Source organism: Propithecus coquereli, unplaced genomic scaffold (genome assembly GCF_000956105.1).
Source record: "Propithecus coquereli isolate 6110/MARCELLA unplaced genomic scaffold, Pcoq_1.0 Scaffold81, whole genome shotgun sequence".
Lineage (NCBI taxonomy): Eukaryota > Metazoa > Chordata > Mammalia > Primates > Indriidae > Propithecus > Propithecus coquereli.
In genome coordinates, this window is record NW_012154285.1 from 4,533,061 (window position 1) to 4,560,113 (window position 27,053).

Sequence of the window (27,053 nt, forward strand, 5' to 3'; positions counted from 1 at the left end):
TAGGTGACAAAACCACAAGGTAGTCATGATTTGAACTTTTTTTTTATTTTCTGAAATGGAACCATTGTACATTGTACAAACCATATCTACTGATGGAATAAATAAGTGAAAAATTATACTGCTGTACAACACACCCAAAAAAAAAAAAAAGATTGTAAGAGGAAAAAAAAAATTAGGTAACGGTGAAAAAAGGTCTTTATGCCTCTAACCAGGTCCTCGGCGATAATGAACATTCCAAACCATGACACCGTTTGATAATGGGAGGTCACCACCCTACATGAATCGGTCAACAGCCTTCCGGGTTGTGGGTGTAAGTGCCAGCACTTTGTGGAATGTGTAGCCGCAGCTTCCACGACTTCAAGTTTTGGGGGGAATCAAGTTTGCCCTGGGAGCCCTTTAGGCCACGGGCCTGATGTCCGCGGAAGGCTTTTGCCTAGGACCCCCACCCCGGGCTGGCGGCCGAAAGGTCTTAGATTCTGTGGTGGGGGAAGGCGAGGGGTGCAGGGTGGGGGGCAGCGGCTCCGAGGAGCAGACCGCGCCGGGGAAGGAAGCACATCGGATTTTTGCAGTCTCATCGTTCCGCGTGGAAGGCCCTCGTGGCCAGCGTGGAGTGCAGGGCTGCTGGCGCTTTGCCTGGCGTGGCCGTGGCCGGGCCCGGGTGGTCCCAGCCACTGGCCCATTCCCACCTTCAGGCACTTCAGAGAAAAACTAGTGACAGCCTCGGTACTGTGGACGTCTCTGCCGTCTTCATCCTCAACCGCGCCAACTCCCCTTGCCTGTCCAGAGAGGCCGCCGCACACAGAAGAGACGCGGTGGCCCTCGCCCCTCCGTGTCCGTGGGTGCGTGTGTCTCATTCTCCTTCAGCTGTCTTGGTTGTAACCTCTCGTTTCCAAAAAAGAAAAGGACGTAAGTATCCAAATTCATCTTCCATCAAAATGGAGATTCGCTGCAAAGAAAAACGTTACTGTAACTCTACAGGGTCTGGAGGTAAAGCCGCCGGGAGACGCGCTGAGAGGGACGCATCTGGTTGCTTTTGCACAGACGCAGAACACAGTTCTCGACAAAACTGACTGCCTGAGGGGCAAAACTGGTTAAGTACAGGATTTTTTTTTTTTTTTTTTAAGACAGAAACCTTTCGGCATTGCTAACTTCAACATTTAAGATTTTGCAGTTTTTTTCTTTCCCTTATTTCAGGAGACATTTTGCATGAGGTATTTGAAATTCAGGAACATTTTGATTCTTCTTGAAGTGCAGGAAGTAGACAGGCTCCCTTTAAAAAAAAAAAAGTAAGAGCCTCACCCTCAGAAACTCTTAGAAAATGGAATCTGGCAGACGCTTTCCATGGTGGTCAGGAGAAAGATCCACACGTCAAAGGTGGTACCTGAATATGCACCAATTAGCCAAACAAAAAAACAAAAAAACACAACAAAACCCGCAATCCCCCCACCCCCATAACACACAACTCAAAGGGAGTTAGAACTCCAGTGCAGTAAAGAAAGCTCAGGAAAAGGTTTAAGGTCTGAGGAGTCTGTACGTTAAGAGCAAACCAGGCCTCAGAACCAAACGATTAGGCAGCTCGTCCAAGGGGGCATCTGGGCTGAGTGAGAGGACGTGGTCCCAGCGCAGGCGGGGACGGAGGGCGATTCCGTCTCTCCTTTCGGAAGGATGTGCAAATCTTCCTAACTCCTGGGCGCCTTGTTTCTGGCCTTCGACGCCCAACCATCACGGCCTGCTCCCCCGTGGGGACCGAAATAGCACGTTCCGCGAAGGAGACACGATCGGACTGTTGGCTCTGAGAGTCAGAACGTCACGCAGAAGCGAGTGGATTGTGACCGGCTGCAATCCTGCCTCTCCAGGGCACGGGCCAGGGTGCGGGGGAGGCAGAGGGAAGCAGGTTACCGTGGATTTGAAATCCAAGCAACGTCCTATGAGAGAGAGTTCAGCACCAGCGACTCCTGCTGCCTGCTCCCAGCCTCCCCGGCCCCACAAGCCTTGCAGTCAGCCAGAGAAGCCGTTTCATCCTCGGAGGTCTGGAACAAACCGGGGGTGGGGGTGGGGGTGGGGGCAACAGAGTGCAAGTGCCAGAAAAATCTAAGGGCTTTGCATGTCCATCTGGGCCACTGTGGGCTTGAGAACACCCAGCCTCAAAGGCCCTGAGGAAGTGAGAGCATACTGAGTGCCCGGTCTGGACTGAGGCCAGCCCTTGGGGACCATGCCCCACACCTGCGACTCCTCGGGCCCTGGAGGCCGGTGCGGACCCCACCCAGGGCTCAAGGGGGGGCCGGAGCCCCCTGCACCTGGAAATCAGGTGGGCTGAGGAGCTCCCCGCTCCGCCCTGCCTGCCCTGATAAAGTCCTAGGGCACGGAGGAGAGAGGTGAGCGCGGTGGCAGCTGCCGCCCCAACGAACCAAGAGGGCACTTTGCAAAGGAAGATGCAAAACAACCAGGAAACATGCCAGAGGTCACCTCAAGGGCACAAGGCACAAAAACAGAAAGCAGAAGGAATCGGTTGAACAGTGTGAAAAGCCCCGACGAAAAGCGAATTCCTGATCAGTACCACCCTCAAACAGCTTATATCGTTAAATAGAGAAGTGGAAAAAAAACACAGCAGCAACACAAACGTAATCTCGGCTTCCGAGACAGTGCGCAGACGCTCCCGGGCTGCCGACCCGCCTCCCCAAGGACAGTCGCTTAAAGGTTCGAGTGTTTCGCCTCACAGCAGAGTTCTTCAGTGTCTGAAAAGTTACGCCGTTCTAGGTTTTCTTGGATTTGCACTTGGTAAACTTGAAACGTTAGTAGTTCTGTTCGCACCCAAGAGGAGTCGCTCGGGCAAAGTTGTTCTAGAATTAATTGCTGATGTACCTTCCATGAAACATGGACTGGAGGATTCCACTTATTGTCTACATCTCTTCGGAGTTTTGTTGAGAGGCCTCCAGTTTCATCTTTTTAGAGGGCGGCACTCCTTCCAAATCCTTGGGGGAAGAAGGAAGAAGAGAGAAACCCGGGTTAATACGCCACGGGAGCGATTGGGCCGGACGGCCAAAGGTCAGCCCGGGGGGTTCAGACCGAGGCCCACGTACGGGCGTCAGGAGGTTCCCAGACCTAGGGAGACCATCACACTCAGACTCCTCCTGGAGCCCGTGGAGGCCCGTGTCGCCTGCTCCCTCCCAGCCCTGCCACAGGTGGACCACGTCCTCACCCAGGACTGTGGCCCACGCTCCCTGCGCCCGCCCAGACTGTTGTCAATCTTTCTATCCGTGATGAACCGCTAGGGTGGTTATTTGTGCACGAGTTTCAAGTTCACCTCCCAAGTTCCAAGGCCATCTCTCGAAGGCCCAGACTCACTTTGCCACGTCACAGACTCACTGGGGCACACCCTCAGCCTTTGCTGAATGTACATACGTATGTCACTCTGGGGGGAAAGGTCTATAGCTGTCACCAAATTCCCACAAGTTCCCATGACCCCAAAAAAGGTTCAACACCCACTTACTCACCTACCACCCAATCATCCCGGGCATCTCCAGCCTAACCTGAGACCCAATCCCGACTACAGCCACACATCAGCCTGGGAGAAAGCCCAGGCCCGGTGACACCCGGCAGCCCCCCGCCCCACCTGCACCCCCCCACCTATTAGCAAGTCCCCCCAAGCCCTCTCCTTGAGCCCAGCCCCCCCTCTGCACTGCCCAGTGCCCTGTCCACACCTGAGCCAACATCAGCCTGTTCTGTTTCTTCAGTCACCCTGTTCCACCCTCTCATAGCACTTGGGGTGACTCTGTGACCCGCCTGTGTCTGCTGTATCCCAGCCCTGTCCCAGAACCCCTGCCCACTGTTAGCCCCACGAGGGCAGGGCGGGACCCGGTGCAGCGCCCCATCTGAGGCAGGTGCCCAGTGCTAAACGTTAACAGAGGCCCCCAGGCCTGGATGTAGGACGTGGCGTGAGACTTACGGAGCAGGCGACACGAGCTCCTTCTGGGGGACCCTGGAAGCAGGAACCACGGGGAGTCAGGAAGGCCTTTCTTCCCTCTCTCCCCTTTTGCCTTATTTAAAAAGGGATATGAGCTCAACATAAGATGTAACAGGAGAAAGCGGGCCGCGGTGCCTTCCAGGGAAGGTGGATACCACGCAGGTGAAGGGCCTTTTGTTTTGCAGAGCACCTGGCCAAGGGGTGGCATAGGTGAGCTTGGGAGTGAAGCCCAGAGAGAGGGAGGACAGTCTGACCTTCTCAGGGCCACCCAGCAGGGAGGCAGATGGGAGGAGGGAAGGGAGGAGAGAGAAGTGCAAGATGGACCGAGGGGGTGGGGGGGCAGAGGCATCTTCCTGATGCTGGGGCGTGGGCAGCATGAAGAACATGTTTTCTTAAATGTCAGAGGTTTGCTTTGCTGGAATGCATCCTCCTCTTGCTCACACGCCTGACTCTGTGGGGCAGTGGGTGTGTCTGCGTGAGCAGGAAAATGGCAGAAGAGGTCTGGGTCCTCTGGAAACAGGAGCGGACACAGGGGGACACAGGAATAGGAAACCCCTGGCCTTTTCAAACATCAAGGGAGGGCACTGGCCGCTCTCCCAGGGTGTGGATCAAAGTGTCAAGCTGACCTTTTCTCCACTGAGCTCAAGGGACCGGGAGACCCCAGCCAACAACTTTGGTTCTGTTAGGTCATTAAATGTGAAATGTCCCATCTTGAATCAAGTGTTGTTTATTATATCTCAAATAAGAAGCAGTACAATTAATCAAAGTATGCACCTAAACTATCGACATAGTTTTGCCATCTTAGTGGTAGCTTGTTTATGTCAGCAGCAAAGAAGCCTGGAGAGTGAGTGGGGATGAAATCACAAAAAGTGTTTTCCACAGCTTGTTGAGAATTGAGTATTCTTCTTTGCAAGAAGTGGTCCAAAGCCCAGAAGAAGTGGTAGTCAGTTGGTACAAGGTCTGACGCGACTATGGTGGATGACAGAGAGTTTCCAAGTCCAGCGTCTGTAGTTTGAGCAGCGCTGTCTATGTGACATGTGGTTGAGCACTGTCTTGCAAGAGGATTGGCCTGTCTCTAATCGACCAATTTCAGCTGCTTCATCGCAGGCATCCTCATCATTTCATCCAATTGGCTGCAGTAGACATCCACTGTAATCGAATGACCAGGTTTCATGAAGCTGTAGTGGATGACTCTAGTGCTGGACCAATAAAAAGACACTATTAGCTTTTTTGGATGAATATTCAATTTTAGACTGTGTTTCAGCACTTCATCTTTATCCAACCATTGTGCTGAACGCTTGCGATTGTCAAAAAGGATCCATTTTTCATCACACGTAACAAAACGGTATAGAAATGGTTCAGCTTTATGTCATGACAGCAAAGAAAGGCAAGCTTTGAGATGATTTCTCTTCTGATGCTCATTTAATTCATGCGGAACCCATCTATCCAGCTTCTTTACCTTGCTGATTTGTTTCAAATGGTCCAATATTGTTGGAATAGTAACGTCAAATCTTGCTAATTTACACGTAGGTTGAGATGGATTCGCTTCCACTACAGCTTTCAGCTCATCATTATCCACCTTGGTCTCAGGTCACCCACATGGCTCATTTTCAAGATTAAAATCACCGGAACAGAATTTCTCAAACCATCGACGTACTGTACGTTCATTAACTGCATCCTTCCCAGACACTTTGTTGATATTTCGAGCTGTCTGTGCAGCATGGTTCCAAAAAGGAACTCATATCCGAAAATAAAACAAATTTTTCACTTATCCATGGTTTCAAAAAAATTGCTCTAAAAAAAATCTGAAAGATAATCACAAGCTAAGACGTGCGTTTGCAAGACTGAGGCTGTACCTTCACGATAGACATAAACGAAGAAGTGTCAAAGTGAAATGTCAGAGATCTCAAGGGTCAAACTTAGTACTTAAGCAAATTGGACATGTCATACTTATTTACTATACACCAGGTTTGAATTTGTATCATTTTTAACCAAATGGGCTCATGCTCTGCCTGCAGTTCTGCAACTTGCTTTTCTCACTTCATGTTGCAAGAATATTTATCGGTTCCTGCAAGGTCCAGCCATGCTCTCCTGAGCAGCGCCACCCTTGCCTGTTTGACACGATACCTCAGGTTTATGGGACCAGCCCCCTTTGGAGCAGAGGCTGTGGCCACGTCCTGCCACGGCAAATGCACCTCCAGTCAATGCCCCCTTTGTGCCTGGGCGCTTGTGGGTGGCCCCCTCAGGGTGAGTTCCTGGCAAGTGAGCTGTGGGTCGGAGGGTCTGAACACTGAAGTCTGAGGGACACCTCTGGGGAGGGTCTGTTTTCAGGCTCCGCAGCGAGACCCACTGCGTCCTGCTGCCTCCCGCTGCCTCCCTTCTTTCTGCTGTGACCTTTTGTTGGTTTCCCTCGAGGCACCAGAAGGCACTTAGCCGAGTGGGAACCGTTTTATTAGTTGAAGTTTCGAGACCTCTGAGTCCCCACTCCTCTTACGGTGAATCTGCAGGATTTACAGTAATAGTGGCGGCCGTGGCAAAGGACACTTCTGCATCCGGCTCCACACTAGGCCACGTTCTCTCATACAGTCCTCGCCAGGGCCCTAAGACAGTCTGTGAGCCCATTTGGCAGCTGGAAAGACTGAGCCTCAGAGAACTTAACTGTCCAGCTACTAAGGGACACAGTTGGGATTCAAGCCAGGGCTTGGCTCTGGGAGGTTTGCTCCTGACCACCGGGCACGCCGTGTGTGCGCTGACTGATCCAGACCAGACTCGGACACACAGTTACGACCCAGAAAGGGGCCCAGCCAGGGGGTCAGGGTCAGCTGCGACATTCCAAAGGGTGAGCCACTTGCCTTCCCGGCCCTGGAGGATGCTGACTTTGGGTCGCTGAGAGGAGGCAACACTTCTGCGAACCCAAATAGACAAAACGATGAAGCTGAGGGTGAGATAACGGACCCTTCCTCCTCCTGTACCGAGGACAGGGACCCTGCATTCCATCCGACCCCGTGGAGCCCAGGGCGGATACGGGACGAGGCTCACGGATAAATGACAGTTCCATGTGTCCAGCAACAAAACAACAAAACAAAATGACAAAACACCTTTCAACGTACCCCTGACAACCCAACAGGCCCCCGGCCGCCTGGGCTGCCCCTGGGAGACCTGGATTGAGGTACCTGAGAGATTGCTGACGTCTCCGCGGCCAGCCCCGAGTCTCCAGATGGCTGCCGTTCCACTTTCTCTGAACTGTTCATCGAGTGTTCCATCGAGGACTGTGAATTCTGCTCGTCAGAAGCGTCTGCAGGAACAGCAAGACGACAGAAGCTGTTTTCAGGCACGTGAAACGCAGAGCCAGATGGGCCAGATACTAAAAATACCCGCAGCTGGGAGTTCTGTGGTCAGGGTCTTGGGGGGCTGCGGCGGACTGCGTGTGGGTGTCTGGGGGCTGGGAGAAGCCTCTTGTTTATTTCTTAGTGACACTGTTGTAAGCAGCCAGGCCACACGCTGGCCCTGAGGTCCCCAGCCCTCTCCTGCATCCTGATTAGCTGCCACGTGCTCAGCCTGCAGGATGCTGTGGGCGCGAGCTGCGTGCATGCGGCGCCCCCTGGTGGCCCCAGCGTGCCCAACAATCATGGCTGAACATCCCTCCCTCCCGCCGGCCAAGGTGGCTCCGTCCTCTCTCCTTCCAGAGTCTGCCTTCTCCTCCTGGGGAATGTCAGAGGTACCTGGCCCTCTGTAAACATTTCTCTTAATAATATAGGTATTTTTCTGATTGTCAGAGCAATGACTGATCATTGCAGGAAAAAGAGGATACAGAAAAAAATAAAGTCACCTGTCACTCACGCTACCCAGAGACTCTCCCACTAATGTTTTAGAGGTTTTATTTTCCATCTTTCCAGGTTTTTCCTCCTACATGCATATAATATTCCCCCTTCCCAAACAGGCATCAGCACTGTTTGGGAAGAATTTTTCATGTCTGTAACAATTCTCTAAGTACCAGAGCTCACGAGACGGTGGCACTGTAGCCCCCAAGCCATCGGTGGATCTGACGGATCCGGGCATCTAGGCGATTTCTTGGGCCTCGGTCTCTCTGCTGCTTCACCCAAGGTTTCTCCAGCAGAAGGAGGGTACAGGCTGGAGGCGGAGGATGGGGTGGCAGCGGCTCTACCTAGAGCTTACCGGGCACAGAGCCGCAGACTCGCAAAAAGAGCAGCAAAATCCCACCGGGGCCCCAACCCCGTTACCCTGATTCTTAAAAAGCACACTCGGCTAATCCTGAAGAACGCCCGAGCAACCGAGCCTCACTTTCTGGGGCTTCTGAGGCAGAGAAATAACAAAGGGGAGGGAAAAAATCAAACCACGCAACGTGGGGCCAAGGGGAAGGGCTGAGACAGGCCGAGGCAGAGGACTCGGGGGCTCCTTCCAGGGCTGAGCAAGCGTGAGGGGCACTGGGAGCAAATGCTCGTCACTCATCAGACCAGGAGAACCGACCCCCGTGCGGGGGTCATGGCCGGGCCCTGCGCTGGCCTCTCGTGCCGCAGGGTGGGGGTCAGGTGCCTACAGCCCAGGGTGTGGAGGACACAGGGTTTGGAGACGGATCTGGGTTCCAACACTGCCCACACCACCTCTGCCAGACGAGGGCTCTCGGCCTCAGACGCCCCCGCAGGAGAGACAAGGTGGACAACGGCCACCCTGTGGAGTAGCCGTGAGGATGAAATGCAACGACAGGACAGACGCCCAAACAGCACAACCACCCCGGGCGGGAGTAACCGAGGGAGAATCTTGGACGTACTGAGCAAAGCTCCCCATAAACCTGAAATTTCTTTGATACTTTTAGTTTTACCTTTAAAATCCACGTTAATGACTGTACCTCAAAAAGTTAACACACGGTTATTCTAGGACCCGCCAATTCCCCTCGTAGGTGTGTACCCAAAAAATCTGAAAACTGGGACTCCAACAGATATTTGTGCACAAATGTTCCCGGCAGCGCTATTCACAACAGCCCGAATGTGAACGGACAGACAAGCAGACACACGTACAGTGGAGCATGATTCAGCCAGAAAAAAGAATGAGCCACTGACGCACGCCACGCCCGGACCTGGAAACCATGACGCCGAGTGAAGAAGCCAGACACAAAAGGCCACGTGTTGTAGGACTCCATGTACGTGAAACATCCAGAACAAGCAAATCCACAGAGACAGACAGTAGATTAGCAGTTGCCAGGGAATGCGGGAAGGAGAAATGGGGAGTGACTGCTAGTGGGTACATGGTTTCTTTTTGGGGTGATTGGAATGTTCTGGAATTAGAGGTGGTGGTTGCACAACCTTCTGAGTGTACTAAATGCCAGTGAACTGTTGTTCACTTAAAAGTTGTTAATTTTATGTGAATTTCATCTCAACAAAGAGGAAAAAAATCCATGTTGGTGTTACAGTCTATTTCATAACACATATATATCTGTTTTAACATAAACATTTAAAGTTTTCACTGACCTAAAAAATTTGCCACCTCTGTGGCTTTGCATCTGACCATAGTTCCTTTTCTGCTGGGCACAGCGGGCTCTCAGGAGTGGAGCCGGAGGTGGGTGCCCCAGTTGGAGACGGCCGATCGCCCAGAGACTCACGCCGACCCTCGCTGGGCGGAGAGGTGTCCGGCAGAGGCCTCCCCCGAGAGCCGGGCCGAGAGCTCAGCAGGAACTGGCCTTGGAGCTTGCAGAGTGCTCAAGGGCTCGAGCAGTGGCCGATTCTCTGAGTGCAGCGGTGCTGGAATTCACCCAGGGGAAATTATTTTCCTGGGGACTAAATTTAGTCCAGGGAGCTTGGACATTATGTCATTCCCTGAACTCACTCAGCAGTAAACAAGTTCAAAGTAAGGTCAACAGCTGGTGGCCGACCTGCCCTGTCCTAGCAGGCAGTGTGCACCCACCTGAGAAGGCCACGTGGGTCCATCCTTGTGCCCTCCCCGCAGGGAGCCGGGCGAGCCCGTGGCAATGGGCAGGTGGGTCCTGTCTGAGCAGCACTTGGGCAGCCGTGTGGGCCCAGGGGTCTGGGTTGGCCCACCTGAGTGCCAACACTTCAGCTTTTGGTGGTGGTGGCAAGGAGGGGTGGGTGGTAGTTAGCAAAATATGGCAGTTATGGGAGCATGAGCCTAAAATACAATTCCTGTAGCTGAGTTTTAACTTGCCCTTTACAGCAAAGGAGATGTAGACCCCGAACATGGGAGAAACAAGGCCACAGTCAGAAAGAAACCAGGATGGGAAAGAAGCCAGAATGTGGCTGCAGATGTGGCCCACACCACCCCCCAGCACCCCCAGAATCGCTCCCCTGGATCCCCAGACCCTTCCTATGCGCCAGGCTCCGGGCCAAGTGCCCACAAAATAGCCTTGGCAGTGGTCCCCCCACCAAGGACGGCAAGGAGGACACTTGCCTTGTCTGTGTCTACAAAAAAAATAGAAAAGTTAGCTGGGCATGGTGGTGTACACCTGTAAGTCCCAGCTACTTAGGAGGCTGAGGCAGGAAGATCACTTGAGCCCGGAGTTTGAGGTGGCTGTGAGCTGTGAAGACACCACTGCACTCTAGCCCTGCAAACAGAGCAAGACCCTTCTCAAAAAAAAAAAGGAAAGAAAAAGAAAAATCTTAATTTTCCTTTCAAATCTACAATAGGAAAAACAGTGATCATGGGGAAATACATGGCAACTGGGCCGGGCGCGGTGGTTCACGCCTGTGATCCTAGCACTCTGGGAGGCCGAGGCAGGAGGCTTGCTTGAGGTCAGGAGTTGGAGGTTGCAGTGAGCTAGGACGATACCACTGCACTCTACCCTGGGCAACAGACCGAGACCCTGTCTCAAAAAAAAAAAAAAGAAAAACAACAAACATGGCAACTGCCCTTTGGCCTCGGAGCTAGAGAGACAATAGGGAGTGGTAGGGAGTGATAACTGGTGACTGCAGGCCATCCCGCACTCCCTGGAGGAAAGCCACTTCTCTGCTCTAACTGGTTGCTGCCTCATGGAAAAGCAGGCCTAGTACTGCCAAATCAGATTTTTCAAAAGAATTCAGAAATCAACTCTATTTATTTATTTTTAATTTGTTGTAGAAAAAGAGTCTTACTATGTTGCCCAGGCTGGTCTTAAGCTCCTGGCCTCAAGCGATCCTCCAACCTTGGCCTCCCCAAGTTCTGGGATTAGAGGTACGAATCACCGTGCCCAGCCAGAATGTCCTTATTTTCAAAAGACCCATGCTGAAGTGTTTAAGGTGGAAATGCCCTCAAGGGTATAACTTACTTTCAAATGGTCACAAAAAAAAATGTTTACAGACAAAGCAAAAAAAAAAAAACCCCTCAAAAACCCAGTAATTGCCTAGTTCAGCTGGTGGATATACAATATTGTACTATTCTTTCAATTTTTCTGTAGAAATTCAAAATAAATACAAACACACACAGATATATTTGTATACACAAATACCACTCCCCAATCAGACCACTCCTTACCACTCCCTCTGTCCCCCCAAGTCCGACCACCATCCTCTCCCACCTGGACAAGTGCAGTAGCCCCTCCCTGGTCCCCCCGTTGTCGGTCCTCAATCCTTCACATCACGTCATGCAAACCCCAACGGCTCCCATCTCACTCATCATAAAAATGTGGGTCGGGTGGTAGCCTTAGGAGCCTCCCACGCCACAGGCCCTGCATCGTCTCTGACCCCGCTGTATTTTCCAGTCTCTCATGCATGCTCCTCCATCTATGCTGAGCACATGCCTGCCACAGGGCCTTTGCATGGCCCGCGACACTCTTCTCCAGATACACATTGGCTTACTCCTTGCCTAGTTGAGCCTCATCTGTGCTAACATCAGCTTCCCTGACGTCAGTGAGGCCGTGCCTGACCACCCTAAAATTGCAACACCCGCTGTCGTTCAGTAAGACTCCTCATTCTGCCTTCTCTACCATACTTGGCTTCCGAAGAATAGATTGTCTGCGTTTTTAATTGCCCATGAGACCATGTGCTCCAGGGTTACCTCTCATGGCAGGACCTCCTTGAATACCTGTCCCCCGACTGAAGGCTGGTGGAGGCCCCTGGGATCCCAGCCCGGGAAGGCACGTACCTTCAGCCCCGGGGTGCCCCTTCCCATCGGCCGGGGCCTCGTCCACCTTGGCTTCGGTGCCGTCGCCCGGCACGGCTGCAGTGGGCTCTGGAGCAGGGCTTGAGTTGCTGCTGTTCTCCTGCTTGATGGGGGAGGCGTCGGCTATGGAGCTTTGGTTGCTGTTATCGTCTGTGTGGGGGGAGCAGAACCAGAGGGTGAGATCCCGCAGCTGCCGAGGACAGGAGGGTTGGGGAGGCTCGGCTTCCCTGTGCCCCCGCGCCTGCAGCCTCATGGGACGCTCTCCTAGGAATAGGTCTGCATGCTCCCTCCTCCGTAGCGACCCACACCACCCAGGGCCACCCTGCACAGCCTGACCTCCTCCCACTCGCTCACTGGGAAGGAGCCCGTGTTTGGAGGCAGCCAGCCAGAGACAGCCTAACACATTTAAAATCCTTGGGGGACATCTGGGTGGGGAAACCAGACATCGTGCGCATCTGGCTGCGAAGCCACACAGAGGACGGCGCGGCATGGTCCGGGAGCGTTACTGCCAAAATGTCTCATCCGACTTCACCGAGCCTCCAGGCCAACTTCCACTTGACATGAAAACAAAAGGGAGAGAACAAGACAGCGGCAGAAGGTGGGACGTTCCAAAGGACACTTGGTCTGATCTCTTCAAGTTAATATTGTTTTTATTAAAAAAGGAAAAGAAGAAAAAAAGAGGGGGGAGAAACAGGGAAGGTTACCGTAGAATAAAAGAAAGCTAAGAGGCCCGACGACTACACGTGATGTATGGAAATGATCTGCATCCTGTCTGGAATGTGCCAGCTGTAACATTTGGGAACAAACTGAGGGATTTGAATACGGTCTGGATTTTAAAAGCTATTAAGGAATTGTTAATTCTGTTAGAAATCACAGTGGTACGGTGGGCATAGAGAAATGTTATTTTTTAGCAACGCACGCTGAAATGTTTAGATATAGACTTAAATGTCACGATGCAGAGAAATTTACTTTAAAATGCTTTAGTGCAGGTTGCATACAACTGTCAGAACTCCCTGAACTTTACATTCAAGAGCTGCGAATATTTTTAATGTAAATTAGACTTCAATTTGAAAAACTTAACACATTAAAAAAATAGACGATGGGAATACAACATCATGTTCACGAAAACCAAGGCGTGGGGTACACGGGGTTCATCTCACTACTGTTCTCCACAATGAAACGTCTCATGATGAAAAGAGGGAATTGTTGATTGGCCGGTGGCATTCAGGCTTGGGCTGGGGCAGAACTGGGGGGCCTGGGGGCCCCTCTCCTTGCCTTGCACCCCCTTCCAGGGCACCGAGAGTCAGTTTAAACTGCAGATACCCAAGTGGAGATTTCAAAAATACCACCACACTCTGGCACTGTCTTTCTAGGCCACGCTGCACCTGGGACCGAGCCATTTTTGCAAAATGAGAGAGAGACACCCCAACAGGCCCGGCACCAGCTACACGCCAGGCGCCGGGCAGGAGCATTTACAATCACCTCGTTTAATCCTCCCGACGACCTACCAGAAAGGTGCTGCTACCACCTTCACTCTACGGAGGGGGGAACCGAGGCTAAGAGCAGCAGAGCCGCGGGCTCAGCTGCCTGGCCCGGCTCCCATCCCCGAGCCGCTCCTCCACCTCCACCTGCCCGGGAAGCACCAGGCAGTCAGGCAGCCCCAAATGGGTAAATTGGGTCTTATTTTAAGCATACTCTGGGGTGCTTGTTACACAAAAGCATCCTCTTGTCAATTCTGGAACTTAACGGGGGGGAGAAAAAAAGGATGTGCGCTCTCCTGATTTATACTTCAAGAAAATCCAAACTTCTTTTCCATGCCAACGTACGTGGGCAAGAAGCTCGACCCACAGGCTCCAGCCTGAGGTTGTGTTAATTAATGACAATAAGCACTAATGCTTAACGAGTTAGCTGTCTGAGGCCGGCCTGGTGACCTGGTAACAGGGTGACCCTGACACTTGGGCTGACAGCAGCTGAATTTTGTAGATTAAAGGGCCAAATGTGTGCACCCTCTCCCGTCACCTCCTGCTGAGCCCACCCTCCCACCGGAAGCCTTCCAGAAAACTCTTCCCCACCCTGCGCGTCTCCACACCCTGCAGTGTGGCGTGGTTTTGGCCGCACATGTACGAAAATGGAAATGATACTCAGAAGGTGAACAGGGCTCCCGCGTCCAGGGACCTGGTTTGTCAGGCATCCTAGATTTTTCTGGAGCATGTGTCCAGGCATAAACCTGCACTCTGCCTTTGAAGGACTGCGTGACGGTCTCATAAAGCTGAGCTGTTAACGTGCCACGGCTTTTAAAGGATCATCTTGACTTTATGCAGTCGGCATGACCAGCCCCATTCTACAGATAAAACCGCACAAACCCGGAGTCTAGTGGCTAAGCAAGCAGCCCAAGATCACACGGCTGGGGGAGGTCCTGGGAGAGTTAGGACTTGAACCCAGGTGGGATCCTGACCTCACCTGTAATTCTGTGAGTATGATCCAACCGAAATCCAGAGCCGGGCCTGGGGTTCCCTCGATCCCCACAGAGGAAGGGGAGCTGAGCGGTGCAGGGAGACAAGTCACATCCCAGCTCATGTATCTATTTCTGAAAATCAAATGTACCCCAACTATGATCCTACGGCCAGCTGGGGGGCTCTCTTGACACGTCAACCAGCAGCCAAGCCCCACTGCGCTTCCCCAGCATTGGAAACCCCAGCAAACCAACATTCCTTTCTGATTCCCTTATTTTGCTACTTATCTGATACTGCCTCGTTGTACCGAAGGCTCGGGCTGGTCACAAGTACAAAGACCTTGGAATTAGGATCGAGAGGTGGAAAAAGGCGGGGGTTGCAAGCTCCTGTCCCAGCAGGCCAGGCAGGTGACAAAATGAGGAGGTGGAGCCAGGTGGGCCTGGAAAGGCCACACACTTCCCCCCACTTAAGGGACACTGCTTGGGCTTCACACAGCCCCTGCCTCGAGGGAGCACCCGCTCCGGGAAGCCAGACTGGATTTCTCAGAGGACGGCAGTAACACAGATTTCCTGATTCATAAATATCAGAAGCTAACTCAATTTTTAAAAAAACTTCAGGTTTGAGTCTCTGAGGCGGTTTTCCCTGGAGGGGCAGGGACAGGGGTCCAGGAGGCCATCTGGAGGACCACAGCGACTGGCTGGGAACACTCTATGTTCTGACCTGGGTGGGTCAGACGGATGGGTGCGGCTTGGGAACATTTCATGGGGCGCCACATTTATGGTTTGCGCCTCTCCTCTCAGTTAAAATGGTAAAAAGAGAACCAAACACCAGCAACGGGAAACAATGGCGGACAGCTACGGCACCGATGCGGATTTGATGGGTGGGACGCTGGTTACAACTTCCGTTTATTTTTTGGTGTTTTGTTGTTGTTGTTAAAAGACAGGGTCTCACTATGTGGCCCAGGCTGAAGTGTAGTGATCATGGAGCATTACAGCCTTGGACTCCTGTGCTCAGTCGATGCTCCTACCTCAGCTCCCTAAGTGGCCAGGACTACAGGTGTGTGCCGCCGTATCTGGCTAGGTTACAACTTTTGAAATAAGACAGCAAACGGAAGTTAGGCTGTGGCTGTGGCTGTGGAAGGGCAGTTCCCATGGTCCTGGGGTGATTAACATGAAGTCAGAAATCTGGTTTGGAGCTTCCCAGCAGCCAAAGCAAAATGGGAAACGGAAAACAGCCATTTACATAATTTATATTTCCCTAAGAGGGAAAAAGAAACGTACACCCCCAAAAATCTTCCTGGGCGCACATGGGGCCGAGGGAAACATCTCTGGTGAGGTTCTGTCATTGGCTGAGGAGAGGGTCTTATTTTTATGTTTTGGGGTTTATTTTCTATTTCTTGGCTTGGTGCACTGGGAAAAGAAACTTCCTCCCCTGCTTCTCCTTGGCACAGAGGCCTCCTGGTCCTGCCCAGCCTCCTACCCCTTGCCTGGAATGTGAACAAACCTGCTGAGAAACAAAAACACAACCAAGTGCATCACCAAGGCCCAGGGACCTGCAGGAGAGGCCGCAGACGAGGGGGGCGCTCACCATGCATGTCCATCATCCCTGGGGAGGAGCTGTTCTCTGGAGTGGTCACCTCTGAGCCGCACTTCTCATCTTTGCCTTTTTTCTTATTCTTGTTTTTCTGGAGGGGAAAATGGAGCAGATACCAAGTCACCAAATCACGTGTGTGCACGCTCACTCGAGCCCCTGGGGAGCAGTATGAATATTTTATTCCATCAAATCCGCTTGGAGCCCCCAAGCCCCTGGAGGGTTCTCCTTGGCCAGCATTTGAACATGTTCCATATCGGGCTGCGCTCAGGGCCTTGCCCACTTTTGAATCAAAGATCCCCACAGCAGGGAGGATTCTGAGGCTGGCCCAGCTCCTGCAAAATGAACCTGCCTGTCTTCGGGGCTGGCCCCAGCAGCATGCAGACACCCTGGCTGGCAGCAATTGCCTCCTCCTCTAGGGAGCGTATCTGGGGAAAAGGCCCCCATCGGCCCAGAGCAGGTACAAAGTGATGCCAGGTGAGCCACGGCAAAGACAGAGGTCACTCAGTTCCACTAGCTTCGGGCCCCCTGGGGCTGCCTTTCTCAAAGCGTAGTAAGCCGACTTCCAGCAAAAAAACCCAGGGGGGGTTAAGGAGGGAAAACCCGGGGAGGAAGGAGGGATGAAGGGGATGCTTTCTGTGAGCCATTCCATTTTTTACAATTGGAATAGAATCAGTTGGAAACAATCTAACTGTGTCCATCGGTAAGAGACTCATTAAATAAATTATGACACATTCATCCAACGAAATCCAATGCAACAATTACAGAGAATAAAGCAGCTCTTCACGTATTAATATGGAGTGATCTGCAAAAATATTAACGTATCAAAATATTTCAATATCGCCACGATGTACAAAAGAAAGGTGCAGGACATGTGAATGCCACCATTAGTGGGAAGCAAAGAGTATGTATTTGCACACGTGTCTGTGAGCCCAGGCTCCCTCTGGAAGGATAAACAAAAAATACAAAGAAATTAATCGGACAACTAAAAATACATAGAAAAAACTAGCCTGGCATGGTGGTGCATGCCTGTAGTCCCAGCTACTCGGGAGGCTGAGGCAGGAGGATCGCTTGAGCCCAGGAGTTTGAGGTTGCTGTGAGCTAGGATGATGCCACGGCACTCTAGCCTGGGCAACGCAGTGAGACTCTGTCTCAAAAAAAAAAAAAAAAAAAACTAGTAACACCAGTTGCCTCCAAGGAAGAGAACTGGGCTGGGGTGGGGGTGTGTGTGGGGACAAGACAGATTTACAAAAAGACATACAGTCACAGAGCAACGTCTGAAGAATACACACAAATCTATAGAGACAGAACCCAGACTGGTTGTCACCGGGGCAGAATAGCGGGGAACGGGGAGTACCTGCTAACAGGCACAAGTTTTCTTTTCAGGGTGATGACAATGTTCTGAATTATAGTGGTGATGGCTGCACATCTACGAATATACTAACATGGCACTGCACACTTTGTAAGAGTGAATTTTACAGTACATGAATCATCTTAATTAAAAAAACGGTTTTTAAAGTGACATCTGAATTTTGTACCATGTTTTACCTATTTGAAAGTTTGAAATTTTCAAGAGTTCTAAAATAAAAAATTGGTGTAATCATATAGTCATTGGGTGTTTAAAACAATAAAAAGCTATCCCCCCATAGTGCAGATCCCTGGCCCCAACCCTCTAGAGATTCTGATTCAGCTGCCCAGGACGGGGCCCAGGAATCTGCATTTATCAGGATGCTCAGCCAGGCCGGCACGGCTGCCCTAGAGGGAAGCTGGGGGATGGCGTACTGCACATCACGGCTCAGAGAAGAAAGGGGAATTAGCACTTCTCCAGCACCGTCTGCACAGCCAGCACCATGCTAAGTGTTCTCCGTGGTGATATATTGCCTTTGCGCTGTTGCAAAAACCCCACGAGCTGGATATTACTGCTCCGTTGCACAAAAGAGGGAACTAAGGCCCAGCAAGGTGGGGTCACCGCCCAGCATCACAGGTTACTCGGGGCTGGTGTGTCCAGCTCCAATCCAATGTCCTTTGCCCAGCCTGGAGCTGCCCTGTCCTTCCTGACGGCCCATATATAACGCTTTCCCCTTGATCATATTCCATTTGGCGTGTCCCTAATGTCTGTTTCATGCTATTCTATAATTATCTTCCCCCAACGAGATTAGAAATTCCTTGAGAGCAGGGACCACGTCTTCTCAAATGCAACCGGCGTTTCTACAACACCTAATGATGTGCAAGGCACAGACATGGGCCGGGGCCAGGCCTGCCTTCGAGGAGCCCGGCTGGGCTGCTCTTCCTCTGGGGAGGCGGAGACAGACCCAATCTCTGTCCCTTTGGGGAAGGCAGCCCCAGTGGCTCCATGACCCCCAGACAGAACCAGAAGGGACAACAAATGCCTAAGTTCTCAGCCCAGCACCAGCCCACCCAGCAGCAAGCATGTGACCACAGTGTCAAGAACTGGCTGAGAACAGGCCTGGTGGCTCAGGCCTGTAATCCCGGCACTGTGGGAGGCTGAGGAGGGAGGATTGCTTGAGGTCAGGAGTTCAAGGCCAGCATGAGCAAGAGCAAGACCCCATCTGTACAAAAAATAGAAACATTAGCCAGGTGTAGGCGTGCTCGCCTATAGTCCCAGCTACTTGGGAGGCTGAGGCAGGAGAATCATTTAGAGCCCGGGAGTCTGAGGTTGCTGTGAGCTATGAAGACCCCACTGCACTCTACCACCCAGGGAGACAAAGTGAGACTGTTTTAAAAAAAAAAAAGGATGGGGCTGAAGCTGAGCCCAGCCTAGAGACCCAGGTAAGTAAAGACAGCGGAGGGAGGCTTAGCCCCATCTTACAGAAGAAGCTGGACCCGCTGCCACCCCTCAAAACTCACGAGACATGACCACGTCACTTCTAAGAGTGACTGGAGCCATGTGGGTTAGTCTGAGTGAGCAGAGAACGCAGTCTGGGCAGGAGGAACAGCTCAGGCAAAGCCTGTAGGAGGGACTGTTTTGGGTTTTGACTGGAGATGAGAGCAGCTGACCCGGGAGCTGCAAAGCTGGAGAACCCTGGCACTGGGGGCAGCTGCCGGCCATCCAGCCCTCCCCGAGCCAGCACAGCCCCTCGAACACCCCCCAGTGGTGGCAGTCAGGATGGCTCCGCCCCTCCTGGAACCTTCCGGGAGCTCCTGCCTGGACGAATGCCTGCACCAGGCTCTCTTACTCCTGGGGGCCTCCTGCCACCAGCAGCCCCAGCCACCAGAAGGGTCTCCAAGAACAGAGAGAACACGCACTTTGGAGTTAGACAGACATGAGCTGGATTCCCGGCTCGACGATAGCTGTGTGACTCTAGGGAAGTGACTTCGCCTCTCTGAGCCCGTGTCGTCACTTGTACAGAGGAGAGTTAAAAAGATCAACTCCACCGACTCAGTGTGAGAAGTAAATGAGACGATGCATGGGAAGCATTAGCACGGGGCCCATAGACGGCCAGGTGCTCAGGAGCAGAGCCACACTGTGGGTGTCACCATGCCTGCCCCCGGCTGTGCTGCCTGGGGCCTGAGGGGCTCTCAGCCCAGAAGACACAACTTGCAGGGACACTCCCCACCTCTCTGAGGGCTGGGCTCTGGAGAGGGATGGGGACAGGTCCAGCAGCCTCTCCAGGCCTAAGCTGGGTCCTTCTGCTTCCCAGGGGGCATCAGCCCCAGGGTCCCATGGGGGTAGATGACAGCAGGAAGTCCCCTTTCCCCAGATGGCCCTAGCCCAGGGGACCAGCCCCGCATACTCACATCGTCGACCTTTGGCTCTGTCACAGGGACCCACTTGTAGATTCGTAGGGACGTGTCACCAACGGTCACCCACTTTTTCTCCCTGTGGAGGACAAGGAAGAGCCCGTTAGCAGGGGTTTATGGGGCAGGACCCCGCTCATCTCTGCAGGGACACAGGCCACACTCCCTCGGGGCCGCTGTGGCCGCAACTCTGCTGCTGCTTGGCCCAGGGCGTAAGAGAACATGCTCTGGATCACACACGTGGGCTTGCACCCAGCTCTGCCCTCGCTAGCTGGCCCTAGGCAAGTCGCACCACCAATCTAAGCCTCAGTTTCCCCACCTGTCATACCACACAGGGTCACTGACTATTCTGGGCTGTTGCTGGAAGGAAATACTTGGTAAGGGTGAGGGAAGGGGAGGGTAGGGGCTGCCGCTGTCAGGAGGATCTCTGCGGATGATGGAAGTCAGGCCCTGTGAAAATGCCAACGCCACGGAACCAGCAGACTCTGGGCAGCAGAGAGGGCTTCAGGCCAGTGGGGCATTTCCCCTGTGGGGAGTGGGGGTCTTTACCAAGGACACACAGGGCTCCTCCTGCCCTCCTAGCGAAGCTTCTTGGGGCAGGGTAGGGGAGGCAGGGCAGACACAAGGGGCTGCCCCTGCTCTGCCGGCGAACGCCCTTCAGAGCGGCCAAGGGAAGCTGCAGAGCAGCGGCCTCGGCCTGAAAGGAGCTCGCCCGGCCTGGGCCTGTGGCAGCAGCCCATGCCGCTCGGTTCAGGGCTCCCGGTGGCCCTGTCTGCACAGCCGCCCCGGCTGCATTCCAAACTCCTGAAGGACAGAGGCCAGGCTCCAGCTGCGAGAGGCAGGTCTATGGACCAGAAGGAAAGGCAGACACGGCCTTTCACTCAAGGTAATAATTAGCACACTGTCCGCCACCGCCCTGCTCCGGGCCATCATGGTTTTTAGATTATCGCTACAGCACCCGCCTTCTGCCCTTGACTCCTGCAGTGGGACGGACTGAGTCCCTTCCAGCCACACACACCCAGTGGCCACACTGGAGGGGACCAGGGTTCTGCCGCCCAGGCAGATGTGCGAGGTCACCAAGCGGCTGCTAACCGCCCAGTGAGGAGACTGGTGGCTCGGAGGGACCCACGATGGGCTGTTGGGGCCAGACGCACACCTGGTGCCCAGGTGGCATGTTACAGGTCCCCCACCTCGTCACCATGGGGGCTTCTGGGAGTCCAAGCACACTCAAAACCAGACAGCCGAAACCACAGACACCTCCACCCACAAAACACTGCCCGCTAGGGTCCTTCACGTTCCCTGCCAGAGGACGCTAGGGCCCGACTTTTCTTATTATATTAATGACCGTTTCCAGTGCCTTCTATGGGTCAATATTGTGCATACTTGCTCTAATCTTTACATAACCTAGTGGCAGGAAGTGTCAACTTCTCCATTTGACAGACAAAGAAACTGAGGCATAGGGAGGCAAACTCCTGCACTATTAGGAGCAGCCCCTCTGGCCCTCAAGCCCTGCCCCTTTTAGCCCAGAAAGAACAATGGAGGCCAGGTGCAATGGCTCACGCCTGTAATCCTACCATTTTGGGAGGCCGAGGCAGGAGGCTTGCTTGAAGCCAGGAGTTTGAGACCAGCCTGAGCAAGAGCAAGACCCCGCCTCTACAAAAAATAGAAAACTTAGCTAGGTGTGGCGGCGCAAGCCTGTAGTCCCAGCTACCCAGGAGGCTGAGGCAGGGAGATCTCTCGAGCCCAGGAGTTCGAGGCTGCAGTGGGCTATGATGATGCCACTGCACTCTAGTCCGGGCTACAGAGCGAGACTCTGTCTCAAAAAACAAAAAGAATGAAGGAAAGGCAGGTATCTAAGTCACCACCTGCCTGTCTCCAACCTCCTGCTGGAAGAATGGACAAGCCACAATGCCAATCTTTCACCTCCTCCATTACAAATAAACAGAAGGTTCCTAGAAGGGACAGGGCATTCCCAGGAACAACCTCAGTGAAGACAGAGCAAGCATCATAATAGCCATTGTGTACCACGGCCTTACTACATGCCAGGCTTCACGCCAAGCACTGTATTTACACGCCCTCTCTGAGACTCCCAATAAGCTACAAGAGAGGGACAGTTGTCACTCCACTTTATAGATGAAAAAACAGGGGGCCCAGAGAGGTTATACCACTAGCTTGTGATCACACAGATTGTAGGTGGCAGAACAAGGATTTGGCGCAGGCTCGGAAACCTGAGCCCACCTTGTGCTATTCTGTCGCCCATGAAAATTAAGAACCCATTCTAGGGAGCACACGGGTAATGGGAGCTGGAGGGAGCATGACAAATTGCTAGAATCCCACGCAAATGGCCAAAGCCACTCACTACACACGAGCCCTTGCCTCGCTTTCTTGGCCTGGGCCCCAGTAAATCAACACATTTGAGGTTTGATTGTGTTAAAAAAAAAAAAAAAAGAGTAATTGACTTGCAATACACAGGACACCTTTCAGGGCAGAAAGTGTGCCAGAGATCCGGGCTCTGCAGGCGTGAACGAGCCAAGATGAAGGTCTGAAGTTGCAGCTGCTTCCCTGGGAGGCTCCAGGCCACGGCAGGCCACAAGCTGAACGCAGCCAGGTTCTCGTGCTTCCCTTTGCCCCAGCTGGAGACCCCTTGCCAAGTCCCCAAGTCACCCCAGAGATTGGAAATTGTTCTTCAGTTGCATTTCTAGCTGCGGATGTCGAGGGGGCTCCGAGGTGAGCTGGACCTCGGCTCAGCCAGCAGCCATCCAGCAGGAGGGGGCCCCCGGCACTCAGGGCAAGTCACCGAGCGAGCACAGGGAGGACAAAATGGGATTTCACAGACACACCAGGTAGGCGTACGGGCTCAGGGGAGCAGATGAGATTTCCAACTGTCTCCCCAAACCCATCACCCCAGAACACACAGCACCCCCATGAGGGTTTTAAGCTGCACCCATTACCTTATACCTGGGGTGGCAAACAGCTGGCCAACAGGCGTGTTTTGTTTGGCCTGCATAGTTCTGTTCTTTTAAAAATTTGAATCTGCTGTCAAACTTTCTTTTTTCTCTTTCTTTCTCTCTTTTTTTTTTTTTTTTTTTGAGAAAGGGTCTCACTCTGCCACCCAGGCTAGAGGCAACGGCATAATCGCAGCTCACTGCAACCTCAAACTCCCGGGCTCAAGCAATCCTCCTGCCTCAGGCTCCCCAGTAGCTGGGACTACAGGCACACGCCACCACATGTGGCTAATGTAAAATTTTTTTCATAGAGCTGGGGTCTTACTACATTGCCCAGGCTGGTCTCAAACTCTTGGTCTCAAGCTATGCTCCCGCCTTGGCCTCGAAAAGTGCTAGGATTACAGGTGTGAGCCACTGCACTTAGCCTCTACTGCCAAACTTAAAAAAAAAAAATCAGACTCCTCATGAAAATCCAGATTTTTGGCTACTCTTGAAAACACGATCTGGGGCCACATGCCCCGAGGAGTGACAGCTTGCTCCAGATGGGCCCCTTGGCTCCCTCTCATCCCCCAATTTTTGCCACCTGGAGGCACCGGGGCTAGAACTCACCATGACCACCAGGCTGCACTCAACCTTGCTGCGAAGCTGCCCCTGGGTGCACCCTGAGCCCTCCTGCCTTGATGGCCCCTCGTAGTCAGCCTGGCTTCAATACCTCTCTTTTCCCATTAGACTTGTGCTCCTGGGATGAAAGGACAAAATGAGGTCCCGATGTAAGAACATAGCTCCAAACGCTCCTCCCCGGCATGGACTCCTATATAAACTACAAGCACCTATCCCAGATTCTCTAGGCCAAGGCCATTGGAAAAAATTTCCAATGTTTTCCTGGGTCCAAGTCCAAGGAGACCATTTTGAGGTTGCTCAGCGCCCAAGAGGACTTTGCCAACTCCCAAAGAGAGTCACTTTGTATTTACTCCTTGGGGCTAGTCCCTGAAACCTCAGGCAGCCTGGCCTATGGCTGGCCTCATCCTAACCAGGCCCAGGTCCAGCTGACCTGCCATACACCCGGCAGGAAGGTACCTGTGATGAAACCCCCAGAGGAGCGAAAGTGAGGCCTCAGGCTCAAACCTCCACCTCTCCCAGGGATGGGTGGGAGGTCCCCCAGCCTCTCAGTCCCCACAGCAAGTCACCAGGAGAATCCTTAGGCCAAGTGCCACAGGGTCCCAGGCCTAAGCCTACTTGGCAGCTCAAGTCTTTGTCTTCCACCAACGACTCCCCCTTCCCCTTCTCTTCTCCACCCATGTTGGGCCTCTCTAAGCCTGGCCCAGTTTCCCAAAAAGAGTCCCACCATTTTGTTTTCCCTTCAGCCATCTTCTGGCTGCCTCGCTCCTCCAGCCTGTCTTGCTGGGACACCAGACAGAAAGGACAGGAGAAACCACCTGGCCACTGCAGACGGGGAGGACCACAGCTAGCTGCTGGCTTTTTCCAGGGTTGGTGGTGCAGGGGGCGGATTTTTAGGGGTCACAGGGACACAGGAGAATACCACCCTAGGATTATGGGACTAAGAGTTACACGAGACACCCCAGCTCTCCTCTGCATAAAATGCAGGATGCCCAGTTAAATTTGAATTTCAGAGAAATGAATGTTTTTAGCATAAGTATGTCCCAAATAGTACATGGGACATACTTACACTAAAAAGCATTTATGATTTTAAAAAATGTCATTGTTTGTCTGAAATTCAAATTTAACTCAGCATGCTGTATTTTTATTTGCTAAATCTGGCAACCCCCTGTGCCAGCCGGTGGTGAAACTCATGGTCGGTGGCCACACGGTTAATAAACAACCCAAAGCCTCAAGGGCTGACTGGAAGACCCATTCTGTGGGTACAGCCATGGCAAGATTCGGCTTCTTCAGGGCTGGAGAAACCCCAGGCAATAGAGCCATGGCTTTTTGCTTAGAAGGGGCAAAAGGAAAAAAAAGAAAAGAAAGGAAAGAAAAAGAAAAAACAAGAAACAAACAAACAAAAAAATCACAGAGCCAAGTTTCTACAAAGTCCACCTTACAACATCTAACGAGCGCTCCTGTGCGCAGGGTGAGGTGCTTTCGGAGCCATGACCTTACTCATCCTCAACAGCCCTAGGAGAGGAGGAAGCAGCACAGAGCCTCTTGTTGCCATGGTTAGAGAAGTGACAGGGTTTGCCCAAGGTCACAGCAAGGAAGTGAACTGGAAGCCCAACCAAGAGATCCCAAAGCCTGAGGTCCTTAGAGGACAAGGTGTGTCAAATGCAGGCAGGGGCAGAGACACATCCCCCACCCAACCACAGGCTCAGCCCTCGTGGGCCCAGCCACGGAAGGCCTCCAGGCTGGCTGCTGTGAGGCCCACAGGGCAGAAAGCCCCGTCTCTCCATCTGCCCTCCCTGCAGAGCAGCTGGCCGCCCTGCGGGAGCAGCTGTCAGGGTGCAAGAGCCTCTGCCCAGCTGGGAACCTGGGGCAGGAGGCTCCACCACGCCTCCTGGAGCAGAGAAAGGCAGCTTGATGGGGCCCCTTTCTAACCTACCGCTGGTGACAGAAGGGGCCCAGGCACGGACACCAGCTCTTTCTTTGCACAGGGGCTGACGCGGGGAGGGGGCCAACTCCAGCCTTCCCACTGGCAATCCCACAGGACAGGGGCTGCGGGTTGCTTTCCAGTGTGTGTTTTGGCCTGCAGCAGTTTCTGCCATTTTTAAATGGCTCCGGTCAGGCACTGGGCGCCCTGCGCACCAGGGGAGCTCCCAAGGCACCAACGACTTGGATCTCAACTTTGGAAAGCCTCCCCTTCTCACGGTTCTGAAAATTCTTTGTCCCACTGGAGCCAAACCCAGCCCACGGCTGGGCATCCAGCCATCAGACATCCCTTTCCATAGGAGGCCCGGGAGCACGTGGACTTTATTGATTTTCCTCTTGCCTTTTTTGTTGGATTTGACTCCGAAAGGACAGCTAACTTGTGACACCGCCAGACCGGAGGCTCGCCCCCAGTGGCTTTTAGAGACCCAGGCGTTACTCAAGAAATGACACCCCCCCAAACATAAACATACCCTGCCCCCGGGGCCTGCCCAGTTTCCAGGCTTTAAATAAGGAGTCAGGACGAGCCCGCGGGCGCTGACAGTCGGGGATAACGTCGCGCCTGCTCCTCTGTCTCCCGGACCCCAGTGAAGCCGTGGGAAAAAAAATAATAAAGTTGAAATCAGGGAGCTAGGAGTTTTCAACAAGTCTGACCCAACCCGGCGATCTGCTCGCGCCTCGGGCCTGGCCCGGGGTCCGTTTCCGCGGCGGACCCCGGCGAGGCCGTGGAAATGTTCGATCGTATTAATTACAACAAGGCCACGTCGGACAGGAGCTAATTTGAGCTTGAAAAACACGCACGGCCGACACCGAAGCTCCTTTCCTCCGTGCAGAGAACAAAAACAAGGGCTCTCTCCGCAAAACAAACACGAGCTCCCGGCTTGGAAAGGCAGACGCGGCCCAGGACCGGTTTCTGGCCAAAATCATCGGCGCGCCCGACCCCCGCGGCCCGGGAAGCCGGTTGCGCGGGGTGGGACGTGGGTAGCCCGCGCCCCTTCCTCCCGGCGCTCGCCCCCATCTTCCTTCCTCGCCGAGAGCCCTCGCTCCAGGCAGCCCAAAGCGCTAAATTTAAACGGCTCGCGCTCTGCAAACTCCGCAGACTCGAGGGCGCCGGGCCGGGAGGCGGGGAGCGGCGGGCGGCGGGGCAGGCGCAGGGAGGCCGGCGCGGGCCGGGGCGCGGGGCCGGCGCTGTGCCGCCCGGGGCGCGCGGGGAGGAGGCGGCGGCGGCGGCCCGCTCGGTGCCTGCACAATGGAGCTCGCGCTCTCCCCGCCGCCGCCGGCATTGCGGCCCCGGCGCGCGGGAAGCCGCTTTCATGTGACTTGCACAGAACGAAATGGCTTCTGGGGCCGGCCCCGAGCCCCCCTCCCGGGAGCCGGGCGCCGCGGCGGGGGCTGCCCGTCGCTCCAGCCGCCCGGCCCGGGCGCCCGCCGCCTCCGGGCTGCCGCCGTCACCGCCGCCGCCGCGCCAGCTCCAGTCGCCTTTGGTCCTTCAAGCTCTCACCGCCCGGGAGAAGCTGTGCTGGCGTCGGGTCCCGCAGGGAAACGCCCGCCCGCCCTCGCTAACTCCGGGCCCCGCGGCCGGGCGGCCCGGGCGCTGCGCCCCGCGGCTTTTTGTATCCGCTCCCGGGCTCGGGGCGG

The 27,053-nt window shown here is 53.7% G+C and overlaps 1 protein-coding gene across 2 annotated transcripts in view; it reads right to left on the reverse strand.

Annotated features, from left to right (window-relative positions):
- Positions 1 to 23: 23 nt before the first annotated feature.
- BCL7A (B-cell CLL/lymphoma 7A) overlaps positions 24 to 27,053 on the reverse strand; it is a 27,625-nt gene continuing 595 nt past the window's right edge. The window contains exons 2-6 of one of the 2 annotated variants that reach the window (XM_012663426.1): positions 19,873 to 19,954; positions 16,111 to 16,207; positions 12,053 to 12,220; positions 7,138 to 7,259; positions 24 to 2,972 (exon numbers count right to left, since the gene is read on the reverse strand). In XM_012663426.1, coding sequence (XP_012518880.1) covers positions 2,901 to 2,972; positions 7,138 to 7,259; positions 12,053 to 12,220; positions 16,111 to 16,207; positions 19,873 to 19,954 — 541 coding nt within the window. In that variant the 3' untranslated portion in view covers positions 24 to 2,900. Of the gene's footprint in view, positions 2,973 to 7,074; positions 7,260 to 12,052; positions 12,221 to 16,110; positions 16,208 to 19,872; positions 19,955 to 27,053 lie in introns of both variants that reach the window. The other variant, XM_012663425.1, reaches the window with a different exon arrangement.